The sequence below is a fragment of the Salvelinus fontinalis genome, chromosome 42, assembly GCF_029448725.1.
Source record: "Salvelinus fontinalis isolate EN_2023a chromosome 42, ASM2944872v1, whole genome shotgun sequence".
Classification (NCBI taxonomy): Eukaryota; Metazoa; Chordata; class Actinopteri; order Salmoniformes; family Salmonidae; genus Salvelinus; species Salvelinus fontinalis.
In genome coordinates, this window is record NC_074706.1 from 676,589 (window position 1) to 690,091 (window position 13,503).

Sequence of the window (13,503 nt, forward strand, 5' to 3'; positions counted from 1 at the left end):
CCGGAGCTGCAGTCCCTCAGTCCGGAGCTGCCATTCTTCAGTCCGGAGCTGCCCCTTATCCTGGTGCTGCCCCTTACCCTGGTGCTGCCCCTTACCCTGGTGCTGCCCCTTACCCTGGTGCTGCCCCTTACCCTGGTACTGCCCCTGACCCTGGTACTGCCCCTGACCCTAGTACTGCCTCTTACCCTGGTACTGCCCCTTAGTCCGGAACTGCCCCTGAATGCAATGGGGTTAAGGTGGAGGGGGGTCGTTTGGAGGAAGCCTAGGAGGTGTTTAGGTACTGTGGTGACGTGGGGACCGCGACCAGAGCCGGAGCCGCCACCGTGGATGGAAGCCCACCCAGACCCTCTCCTAGACTGTGTATGGTGCGCCCGGAGTTCGCGCCTCAAGGGGGGGGTTATGTCACGCCCTGGCCTTAGTATTATTGGTTTTCTTTATTATTTTAGTTAGGTCAGGGTGTGACATGGGGAATGTTTTTGTTTTGTTGGTTTTGGGTGTTGTTTATGGTAAAGGGGTTGTGTATAGTATATGGGTTTGTGTGGAGTACAGGTTTCTAGTATTGTCTAATTATGTTTAGTTGTCTAGGAGAGTCTATGGTTACCTGAATGAGTTCCCAATTAGAGACAGCTGATTTCGGTTGTCTCTGATTGGGAGCCTTATTTAGGGTAGCCATAGGCTCTCATTGGTTGTGGGTAATTGTCTATGTAAGAACGTTAGTAGCCTGTATGTTTGTGCACAACGTTTGTAGCTTCACGGTCGTTTTGTTGTTTTGTTAAAGTGTTTGTGTCAGTGTTTTGTTTCGTTTTTTGGCCTTCTTCATAATAAAAAGAAGATGGCTTATTTTCCAACTGCTGCATTTTGGTCCGTTAATCCGCCACACGATCGTGACATTATCGGTTTAATGCATTATCATTTTTGTTATACATATTTTATAGATATTTCATATCGAAATAATAAAACATTCAAACGCAAAACACAAACACAGATTGGACTCTACCTACGTGTGTATTTATCCTGCTGTTTTTACCAAACAAATGTCAATTATCATGAAATAGAAACACGCCCTCTCTGACTCCATCTAGTGGTGATTATCATGATCTTCACTGTATCAACTGAACAGACTGTTATCAATTATCAGCTGCTATCCCCGACTCTGTGACCTGTCCAGCACAATCCCTTATTAACCCTTTAGAGTCATATAACGTTACCATGACAACATAACAGATACACACCTCACCAAGGGGGCCTGGGCAGAACCCTCTGATACTGTCACTGTCCCCTCCCCTCTGTCTCCTGCCCCCTCCACTCCCAGGGGTAGAGCAGGTACTGTGTGTGTGTGTGTGTGTGTGTGTGTGTGTCTGCAGACTGGGGTCAGAGTCAAAGAGGTGAATATGGGTTGGTAATCTGTGATCAGGGCACTGACAGGACAGGGTTTCCTAGGGACGTCATTAGGGGCTTCGCCCTTTAACTGCTGTTATAAAACTGGGCTGAGCTGCCCAGCTAAGCAGAAAGCATGAGACTGGGAACTTGTAAATACACTATAGCTCATATTAAAACACACACACATATTAAAACACAAGCATATACACACATGTAACCTGTGAACATAGGATATCGCCATGGAAACTGTTACGTTAGCTGATGGGTCAATGAGTCTGATGTCAGGTGCTTCTTGCACTGGTTATCAAAACAACTCTTCAGAACATTCCAGACAACCCCCTGGGAACAGACGTCAATTCACCGTCTGTTCCACGTTGGTTAAATGTAATGTAATTGAAATGACGTGGAAACAACGTTGATTCAGCCAGTGAGTTATCTGTGACGAACGGTAATAAACGCTGATTACCATAGCGACGCCAAATACCAATCCCAGAAATGTACCTGTCCGCATGCCTTGTGAAATAATATTATCATACCATAAAGAATCCACCCTAACGTTAGTGCCATCCTCTCCCTAGTCATCAGTCTCCACTGCCTGTCCTGAACCATGAACATTCATGTTACCATCCAGAATTATTTTGGCCACCCTCATGGCTGATAGGAAAAAATTCAAAAATATCTTTCATAATTTTCCTTTCAAAATAATCACCTTCTCTAAAATCAATAGTCATCTCTTCAGAGCGCCTGTGAAACTAGTACCATAAAACCATTCAGAATTCTTTCAAACCTCATTACTGATTTACAGTAAAGAAAGGTGTTTAATGATTCTGCTTGGATAATCCCTCCCACAAAAACTGAATACAGTATTTTGTGTGTGTATTTGTGTTTATTATGGATCCCCATTGGCTGTTGTCAAGGCACCATCTACTCTTCCTGGGGTCCAATCACAATTAAATGCAATAATATAATACATAATATAACACATTATTACACACTACTCTACCACAACGTATCTACAATACAACACATTATTACACACTACTCTACCACAACATATCTACAATACATTATTACACACTACTCTACCACAACATATCTACAATACAAAACCAATGATACAGCAAAATAACAATATTAAAATGTGTGTGTGTGGAGAGTGTGTGTGTTAGCATGTGTTTGCGAATGCTGTGTGTGAGTGTCTCTTCACAGTCCACGTTGTTCCATAAGATAATCTGATTCTACTGCTTGTCTGAGTTCCATGATGTGGAATATAGTTCCATGTAGTCATGGCTCTATGTAGTACTGTGTGTTTCCCATAGTCTGTTCTGGACTTGGAGAACTCTGGTGGCATGTTTTGCGGGGTTTGTATGGGTGTTTGAGCTGAGCGCTCGTCGCTTAAATAGTCCGCTCGTGATTTCAACCTGTCAATACCTCTCAAAAAGACAAGTGGTGATGCAGTTCATCTCTACTCCACCCTGAGCCAGGAGAGGTTGACATGCATAGTATCAATGCTGGCTCTCCGTGTACATCTAAGTGTACATCTAAGTGTCGGTCATGCTGCTCTGTTTGGGTCAATTGTAATGTGTCTATGTCCCCCTTTGTGGCACTAGACAGTATGACTGGGCAGGGGTCAAGGGACGACAAAACTAGAGCCTGTAGGACTTGACTTGTTGATAGCGATGTCAAGAAAGCAGAGCAGCACTTCACTGTAGACAGACCTCTCCCAATCTTAGCTACCGTTACATCAATATCTTTTGACCATGACAGTTTACAATCCAGGGTTACCCCAAGCAGTTTAGCCTCCTTAATTTGCTCAGTTTCCACATTATTCATTACAAGATTTAGATGAGTTTAGGGATTAGTGAATGATTTGTCCCAAATACAATGATTTTAGTTTGTGAAATATTTTGAACTATCTTATTTCTTGCCACCCATTCTGAAACTGTATGAGGCTCTTTGTTAAGTGTTGCAGTCATTTCAGTCTCTGTGGTAGCAGACATGAATAGTGTTGAGTCATCCACATACATAGACACACTGGCTTTACTCAGGCCAGTAGCATCAGTACAGATTGAAAATCATGACCTATGTGTGTGTGTTGAGAGAATGCCAAGGGTGGCTACTTTGAAGAATCTCAAATATAAAATATATTTTGAATTGTTTATCCCTTTTTTGGTTATGTTGTATGTGTTATTTCATAGTTTTAATGTCTTCACTATTATTCTACAATGTAGAAAATTTTAAAAATAAAGAAAAACCCTGGAATGAGTAGGTGTGTCCAGACTTTGACTTGTAGCGTAGGTAATGATTTACACGTTGTTACCAGGTTAGGTTCAGGGTAGCCCTGCCCCTTATGGTCCACATTGATTGATTGACATCTGATAAGAAGATTGGATATGTTGTGGCCATGGAAAACCCTAGAAGTTAATGATTAGTGTGTACTGTAACAGACAGACCTCACCCTCCTCTCTCCATCCCTGCCTGACGGTACAGTCCAGTATATATACAGGTGTACTGTATCTTCCAGGGTGTTCCTCTACAGTGTGGGTTATTACTGCAACAGAGACAGGGAAAGAGGAAGAGATCCAACTACGCTCAAATAACCCGAGAAGGTATGGAAGCTTTGAGAAGGTTTCTTTACATAACTGGTGTTATTATATCACAAACAATTCAGAGGTCTTTATTTTCATTTTGTTTACCATTATTGGTGTCATTTAAATGGTAAATGGTTTTAGTTCTTATATTAAAATATATTGCGTTTTTTAATTGTTTGTTTTAACCATATTCTTGGTTATTGGTGCTTTGACAAAATAAATTTTCTCAGCATTTATCAGTTCAGTGGAAAGATTGTCTGTATTCAATTCATTTATTCAATCAAATAATGGTAATTATATGTACAATCCTCTCAATCTATATACACCCTTGGAATATATATATATATATATTTAAACCAAGAATGTATACAGATTGAGAGGATTGTACATAGTTTATATGACCATGAGATATAGTATATATAGGATTGTACATATGACATACATTTAATCTAGGACAGAAAGCAGCAGTACGGACCAGTATTGTTCCATTTCCCACCAGCCTTTCAGTGCAATGTTCTCCTTTTAACACTTGAGGAACTGAAGGTATTCAGCTAAAGGATATGGAGTTAAAACGGCCATGGTTGAGTTGAGCCATTGCCAAACACTTCAACAGGACGCCCTTTGTATCTCTGAGGAGAACCTTGTGCAACAGGGAATGCAGTATGGTGGGGGGATAACAGGCTAGGAATATACACCTCTCTATGTTCCTAGGTAACAGGGAATGCAGTATGGTGGGGGGATAACAGGCTAGGAATATACACCTCTCTATGTTCCTAGGTAACAGGGAATGCAGTATGGTGGGGGGATAACAGGCTAGGAATATACACCTCTCTATGTTCCTAGGTAACAGGGAATACAGTATGGTGGGGGGAGAACAGGCTAGGAATATACACCTCTCTATGTTCCTAGGTAACAGGGAATTCAGTATGGTGGGGGGATAACAGGCTAGGAATATACAGATCTCTATGTTCCTAGGTAATAGGGAATGCAGTATGGTGGGAGGATAACAGGCTAGGAATATACAGATCTCTATGTTCCTAGGTAACAGGGAATGCAGTATGGTGGGAGGATAACAGGCTAGGAATATACACCTCTCTATGTTCCTAGGTAATAGGGAATGCAGTATGGTGGGAGGATAACAGGCTAGGAATATAACCCTCTCTATGTTCCTAGGTAATAGGGAATGCAGTATGGTGGGGGGATAACAGGCTAGGAATATAACCCTCTCTATGTTCCTAGGTAATAGGGAATGCAGTATGGTGGGGGGATAACAGGCTAGGAATATAACCCTCTCTATGTTCCTAGGTAATAGGGAATGCAGTGTGTGCCAGGACAGGGGCCAAGTACTAGTCTCTAATCAGTTTTGACAACGTCTAATTACATTTTACTGATGTATCATAAAGATCCTTCTGCATACTAACTACACCCTCATTATAGGACATGTTGGGTTGTGGCCAAGAGGTTTAACCACAGAGGCTGGGTCAGGGATTTCCTCTCTCTCTCTCACACGCTCTTTCTCTCTCTCTCTTGCTCTCTCTCTCTCTCACTCACTCACCCCTCCATCCACCAGCCACCTCCCACTCCCCAAAGACTGATGATGTCACCGGTGCTGGGTGTGTCCTTCCTGGCCCTGGTCCTATCAGGAGGAGCCTGGGCTTTTGCTCCTATTGGGGGCGGAGCCTCCACCCACGTCAGCATCACGGGAACGGCCGTGCTACAGAAGGTCACGGACGTGTGCCGAGCCATCGCCGAGACAGAGGGAAGAGACTTCACTCCCACGGTAAGTGTGTGTGTGTGTGTGTGTGTGTGTGTGTATGTGTGTGTGTGTGTGTGTGTGTGTGTGTGTGTGTGTGTGTGTGTGTGTGTGTGTGTGTGTGTGTGTGTGTGTGTGTGTGTGTGTGTGTGTGTGTGTGTGTGTGTGTGTGTGTGTGTGTGTGTGTGTGTGTGTGTGTGTGTGTGTGTGTGTGTGTGTGAGAGAGAGAGAGAGAGCGAGAGAAAGAAAATAGAGTAGTGTGTCAGAATGTCTAACCTTTAACATCTGACCTTTCCCTTTAGGGTAACTCTGCTGATGAGCTGGTCCAGGCCTGCCTGGGACCCAAAGCAACAGGTGAAGTGTCAGCAGCTAAGTTCAAATCTGCCCTGAACGAGATCTACATACAGAACGGACAGGTGGACAGAGACTTTGTCAACAGGTTGGTGCTCCATTGATAGAGGATGAGGTTCCCTTATTATGTCAACAGGTTGGTGCTCCATTGATAGAGGATGAGGTTCCCTTATTATGTCAACAGGTTGGTACTCCATTGATAGAGGATGAGGATCCCTTACTATGTCAACAGGTTGGTGCTCCATTGATAGAGAATGAGGTTCCCTTATTATGTCAACAGGTTGGTGCTCCATTGATAGAGAATGAGGTTCCCTTATTATGTCAACAGGTTGGTGCTCCATTGATAGAGAATGAGGTTCCCTTATTATGTCAACAGGTTGGTGCCCCATTGATAGAGAATGAGGTTCCCTTATTATGTCAACAGGTTGGTGCTCCATTGATAGAGGATGAGGTTCCCTTATTATGTCAACAGGTTGGTGCTCCATTGATAGAGGATGAGGTTCCCTTATTATGTCAACAGGTTGGTGCTCCATTGATAGAGAATGAGGTTCCCTTATTATGTCAACAGGTTGTTGCTCCATTGATAGAGGATGAGGTTCCCTTATTATATCAACAGGTTGGTGCTCCATTGATAGAGGATGAGGTTCCCTTATTATGTCAACAGGTTGGTGCTCCATTGATAGAGGATGAGGTTCCCTTATTATGTCAACAGGTTGGTGCTACATTGATAGAGAATGAGGTTCACTTATTATGTCAACAGGTTGGTGCTACATTGATAGAGAGTGAGGTTCACTTATTATGTCAACAGGTTGGTGCTCCATTGATAGAGGATGAGGTTCCCTTATTATGTCAACAGGTTGGTGCTCCATTGATAGAGAATGAGGTTCCCTTATTATGTCAACAGGTTGGTGCTCCATTGATAGAGGATGAGGTTCCCTTATTATGTCAACAGGTTGGTGCTCCATTGATAGAGGATGAGGTTCCCTTATTATGTCAACAGGTTGGTGCTACATTGATAGAGGATGAGGTTCCCTTATTATGTCAACAGGTTGGTGCTCCATTGATAGAGAATGAGGTTCCCTTATTATGTCAACAGGTTGGTGCTCCATTGATAGAGGATGAGGTTCCCTTATTATGTCAACAGGTTGGTGCTCCATTGATAGAGGATGAAGTTCACTTATTATGTAAACAGGTTGGAGTGCTTGGAGGAAAGCAACATACAGGAAAGCAACATACGATTTTTATTCAATTTAATATTTAACTAGTTTTAAAGACAACTTAGTTTTCTTATCCAGCACATGTCATATGCTGCTCTCAAACCCTTTATTCCTAAGAACCTTATTGGAAAGGTTTAGGATGTGCATCACTCATACACCCTTCTTCTAGTGGATCTAATGTATGAACTAAATAAACAATGAATCATTGTCATTATTGTGCCAGTCCAAGTGAACATTTGGTATATCCCTCCTACAGTCGTTTTCTTTTTAAAACCAATTGATCATAATATTTATTCTAACAGCCCAGCCCATCACTTCAACTCTGAGGCGTTTGCTGAGGGCCGGCGCCTTATAACTGATGGGGTGGCCAGCATCAAGGCCAACGTACAAAGTGAGAACTTCCAGGCTGCCAGAGAGACACTGGGGAGAGTACTACACACACTACAGGTAAGAGGAGAGAGAAGGGGAGGGGGGGGGGGTGAAAGAGGGGATATGTAAACAGTACAGGTAGCTAGAGAGACACTGGGTAGAGGACTGTACACAGTACAGGTAGCTAGAGAGACACTGGGGGGAGTACTGTACACACTACATGTAGCTAGAGAGACACTGGGGAGAGGACTGTACACAGTACAGGTAGCTAGAGAGACACTGGGGAGAGTACTGTACACTATACAGGTAGCTAGAGAGACACTGGGGAGAGGACTGTACACAGTACAGGTAGCTAGAGAGACACTGGGGAGAGTACTGTACACAGTACAGGTAGCTAGAGAGACACTGGGGAGAGGACTGTAAACAGTACAGGTAGCTAGAAAGACACTGGGGAGAGGACTGTAAACAGTACGGGTAGCTAGAGAGACACTGGGGAGAGGACTGTACACAGTACTGGTAGCTAGAGAGACACTGGGAAGAGGACTGTACACAGTACTGGTAGCTAGAGAGACACTGGGTAGAGGACTGTACACACTACAGGTAGCTAGAGAGACACTGGGTAGAGGACTATACACAGTACAGGTAGCTAGAGAGACACTGGGTAGAGGACTGTACACACTACAGGTAGCTAGAGAGACACTGGGTAGAGGACTGTACACAGTACAGGTAGCTAGAGAGACACTGGGTAGAGGACTGTACACACTACAGGTAGCTAGAGAGACACTGGGTAGAGGACTGTACACAGTACAGGTAGCTAGAGAGACACTGGGTAGAGGACTATACACAGTACAGGTAGTTAGAGAGACAATGGGGAGAGTACTGTACACAGTACAGGTAGCTAGAGAGACACTGGGTAGAGGACTGTACACAGTACAGGTAGCAAGAGAGACACTGGGTAGAGGACTGTACACAGTACAGGTAGCAAGAGAGACACTGGGTAGAGGACTGTACACAGTACAGGTAGCTAGAGAGACACTGGGGAGAGTACTGTACACTATACAGGTAGCTAGAGAGACACTGGGGAGAGGACTGTACACAGTACACGTAGCTAGAGAGACACTGGGGAGAGTACTGTACACAGTACAGGTAGCTAGAGAGACACTGGGGAGAGGACTGTAAACAGTACAGGTAGCTAGAGAGACACTGGGTAGAGTACTGTACACAGTACAGGTAGCTAGAGAGACACTGGGTAGAGGACTGTACACAGTACAGGTAGCTAGAGAGACACTGGGGAGAGGACTGTAAACAGTACAGGTAGCTAGAGAGACACTGGGAAGAGGACTGTACACAGTACAGGAAGCTAGAGAGACACTGGGTAGAGGACTGTACACACTACAGGTAGCTAGAGAGACACTGGGTAGAGACCTGTACACAGTACAGGTAGCTAGAGAGACACTGGGTAGAGGACTGTACACAGTACAGGTACTAGAGAGACACTGGGTAGAGGACTGTACACACTACAGGTAGCTAGAGAGACACTGGGTAGAGACCTGTACACAGTACTGGTAGCTAGAGAGACACTGGGTAGAGGACTGTACATACTGCAGGTAGCTAGAGAGACACTGGGGAGAGGACTGTACACACTGCAGGTATCTAGAGAGACACTGGGTAGAGGACTGTACACAGTACAGGTAGCTAGAGAGACACTGGGGAGAGTACTGTACACAGTACAGGTAGCTAGAGAGACACTGGGTAGAGGACTGTACATACTGCAGTTAGCTAGAGAGACACTGGGGAGAGGACTGTACACACTGCAGGTAGCTAGAGAGACACTGGGTAGAGAACTGTACACAGTACAGGTAGCTAGAGAGACACTGGGTAGAGGACTGTACACACTGCAGGTAGCTAAAGAGACACTGGGTAGAGGACTGTACACACTGCAGGTAGCTAGAGAGACACTGGGTAGAGGACTGTACACAGTACAGGTAGCTAGAGAGACACTGGGTAGAGGACTGTACACAGTACAGGTAGCTAGAGAGACACTGGGTAGAGGACTGTAGACACTGCAGGTAGCTAGAGAGACAATGGGTAGAGGACTGTACACAGTACCGGTAGCTAGAGAGACACTGGGTAGAGGACTGTACACAGTACAGGTAGCTAGAGAGACACTGGGGAGAGGACTGTACACAGTACAGGGAGCTAGAGAGACACTGGGTAGAGGACTGTACACAGTACAGGTAGCTAGAGAGACACTGGGTAGAGGACTGTAAACAGTACAGGTAGCTAGAGAGACACTGGGTAGAGGACTGTACACAGTACAGGTAGCTAGAGAGACACTGGGTAGAGGACTGTACACAGTACAGGTAGCTAGAGAGACACTGGGTAGAGGACTGTACACAGTACAGGTAGCTAGAGAGACACTGGGTAGAGGACTGTACACACTGCAGGTAGCTAGAGAGACACTGGGTAGAGGACTGTACACAGTACAGGTAGCTAGAGAGACACTGGGTAGAGGACTGAACACAGTACAGGTAGCTAGAGAGACACTGGGTAGAGGACTGTACACAGTACTGGTAGCTAGAGAGACACTGGGGAGAGGACTGTAAACAGTACAGGTAGCTAGAGAGACACTGGGAAGAGGACTGTACACAGTACAGGTAGCTAGAGAGACACTGGGTAGAGGACTGTACACACTGCAGGTAGCTAGAGAGACACTGGGTAGAGGACTGTACACAGTACAGGTAGCTAGAGAGACACTGGGTAGAGGACTGTACACACTGCAGGTAGCTAGAGAGACACTGGGTAGAGGACTGTACACACTGCAGGTAGCTAGAGAGACACTGGGTAGAGGACTGTACACACTGCAGGTAGCTAGAGAGACACTGGGTAGAGGACTGTACACACTGCAGGTAGCTAGAGAGACACTGGGTAGAGGACTGTACACACTGCAGGTAGCTAGAGAGACACTGGGTAGAGGACTGTACACACTGCAGGTAGCTAGAGAGACACTGGGTAGAGGACTGTACACAGTACAGGTAGCTAGAGAGACACTGGGGAGAGTACTGTACACAGTACAGGTAGCTAGAGAGACACTGGGGAGAGGACTGTACATACTGCAGTTAGCTAGAGAGACACTGGGGAGAGGACTGTACACAGTACAGGTAGCTAGAGAGACACTGGGTAGAGGACTGTACACAGTACAGGTAGCTAGAGAGACACTGGGTAGAGGACTGTACACAGTACAGGTAGCTAGAGAGACACTGGGTAGAGGACTGTACACAGTACAGGTAGCTAGAGAGACACTGGGTAGAGGACTGTACACAGTACAGGTAGCTAGAGAGACACTGGGTAGAGGACTGTACACAGTACAGGTAGCTAGAGAGACACTGGGTAGAGGACTGTACACAGTACAGGTAGCTAGAGAGACACTGGGTAGAGGACTGTACACAGTACAGGTAGCTAGAGAGACACTGGGTAGAGGACTGTACACAGTACAGGTAGCTAGAGAGACACTGGGTAGAGGACTGTACACAGTACAGGTAGCTAGAGAGACACTGGGTAGAGGACTGTACATAGTACAGGTAGCTAGAGAGACACTGGGTAGAGGACTGTACACATTACAGGTAGCTAGAGAGACACTGGGTAGAGGACTGTACACAGTACAGGTAGCTAGAGAGACACTGGGTAGAGGACTGTACACAGTACAGGTAGCTAGAGAGACACTGGGTAGAGGACTGTACACAGTACCGCTCTTTTCTAGTGCTGCTAAATGTTTTGTTGTGCTCCTAACTTGTGTATGGGGCGGTACGTATCCTCGCGGTTAGAATGCTGGGCCAGTAACCGAAAGGTTGCTGGATCAAATCCTTGAGCTAACGAGGTAAAAATCTGTCGTTCTGCCCCTGAACAATGTTCCCCGGTAGGCCATCATTGTAATTAACTGATTTGCCTCGTTAAATGAAGGTTAACAACATTTTTTTTTTTACAAATTAATTAATAAAATAACAAATGTGTTTGGAGCACCAGTGTGATTAGAGCCCTGACTGCAGGTAAGGGGAGAGAGAAAGAGGAAGAGGGAGGAGTGGGAGAGGGAGAGAGAGGAGTAGGAGTGGGAGAGGGAGAGGGAGACAGAGGAGTGGGAGTGGGAGTGGGAGAGAGAGGAGTGGGAGTGGGAGAGGGAGGAGTGGGAGAGTGATGAGAGAGAGGAGAGGGAGAGAGATGAGTGGAAAAGGGAGAGAGAGAGAGAGGAGTAGGAGTGGGAGTGGGAGAGGGAGAGGGAGAGAGAGGAGTAGGAGTGGGAGTGGGAGAGGGAGGTTGAGAAAGGAGAGGGAGAGAGGGGAGTGGGAGAGGGAGGAGAGAGAGGAGAGGGAGAAAGATGAGTGGAAAAGGGAGAGAGCGGTGTGGGAGAGGGAGACAGAGGAGTGGGAGTGGGAGTGGGAGAGAGAGGAGTGGGAGTGGGAGAGGGAGGAGTGGGAGAGTGATGAGAGAGAGGAGAGGGAGAGAGATGAGTGGAAAAGGGAGAGAGAGAGAGAGGAGTAGGAGTGGGAGTGGGAGAGGGAGAGGGAGAGAGAGGAGTAGGAGTGGGAGTGGGAGAGGGAGGTTGAGAAAGGAGAGGGAGAGAGGGGAGTGGGAGAGGGAGGAGAGAGAGGAGAGGGAGAAAGATGAGTGGAAAAGGGAGAGAGCGGAGTGGGAGAGGGAGACAGAGGAGTGGGAGTGGGAGTGGGAGAGAGAGGAGTGGGAGTGGGAGAGGGAGGAGTGGGAGAGTGATGAGAGAGAGGAGAGGGAGAGAGATGAGTGGAAAAGGGAGAGATGGGAGTGGGAGAGGGAGAGAGAGGAGTGGGAGTGGGAGAGAGAGGAGTGGGAGTGGGAGAGGGAGGAGTGGGAAAGGGAGGAGAGAGAGGAGATGGAGAGAGGGAAGTGGGAGAGGGAGATGGAGGAGTGGGAGAGGGAGGAGAGAGAGGAGAGGGAGAGAGGAGTGGAAGAGGGGGTGGAAGGGAAAAGAGGGAGAAAGTCTGAACTTCCAGAAATGAAGAGAGATAAGGTAAGGAATAAAAGGATAGAGGGAGAAGGGGGAGGGGAGAGAAAGAAAACATCTATCTCACCTCATCTCTCGTTTCATACTTCACCTTGGCTCAAGTGTTATCATCTGAACCAAGTTAACTTCTGTCTTGAGATGTCTGTAATAGGGAATTAGATAGATATCTTTCCCACAGACACAGACTTGGTATATAATGCATGCTTGTTTTGTCAGGACTTCTACAGCCACAGTAACTGGGTGGATCTGGGATACACTGAACCCTACGCCAACCTGATCCGCCCCGATCTCCTACTGGAAAACCTGGCAGGTAGGGTGGGCTTGTGTTAAAGCAACAACGAGGACAGCTAGGCGTGGGAACCAACTGGAGGGAGGGAGGGAGGGAGGGAGGGAGGGAGGGAGGGCAGGGAGGACAGGGAAGGAGGGAGGAAGGGTGGTCAGGCAGGGAAGGAGGTAGGGAGGGTGGGTGGTAGGGCAGGGAATGTAGGAGGGAGGGAGGGTGGTAGGGCAGGGAAGGTAGGAGGGAGGGAAGGTGGTAGGGCAGGGAAGGAAGGAGGGATGGAGGGTGGTAGGGCAGGGAAGGAAGGAGGGAGGAGTGCTTGGAATGTTAGAGAAAATGTATGACAGCAGATTAAAAAGGAGAGACAAAGAGAGAAATCTGCTGCCACCTCTGGCTTCATACAATAGTGAGGTCATTAAGGGTTTACAGGAAGTCTAAAGGGCAGACAGAGAGGGACACAAACACACACGTAATCTCCTATGTTCAACAGAGCAAGATAAAGCAGAACAGTCTGAGGGAATTATGGGTTA

The 13,503-nt window shown here is 46.4% G+C and overlaps 1 protein-coding gene across 1 annotated transcript in view; it reads left to right on the plus strand.

The window, feature by feature from the left end:
* The first annotated feature begins 3,881 nt into the window (after window positions 1-3,881).
* Window positions 3,882-13,503, plus strand: part of LOC129841115 (von Willebrand factor A domain-containing protein 7-like) — a 23,846-nt gene continuing 14,224 nt past the window's right edge. The window contains exons 1-5 of the mRNA XM_055909223.1: window positions 3,882-3,989; window positions 5,542-5,751; window positions 6,027-6,163; window positions 7,595-7,739; window positions 12,910-13,003. Coding sequence (XP_055765198.1) covers window positions 5,566-5,751; window positions 6,027-6,163; window positions 7,595-7,739; window positions 12,910-13,003 — 562 coding nt within the window. The 5' untranslated portion in view covers window positions 3,882-3,989; window positions 5,542-5,565. The remainder of the gene's footprint in view (window positions 3,990-5,541; window positions 5,752-6,026; window positions 6,164-7,594; window positions 7,740-12,909; window positions 13,004-13,503) is intronic.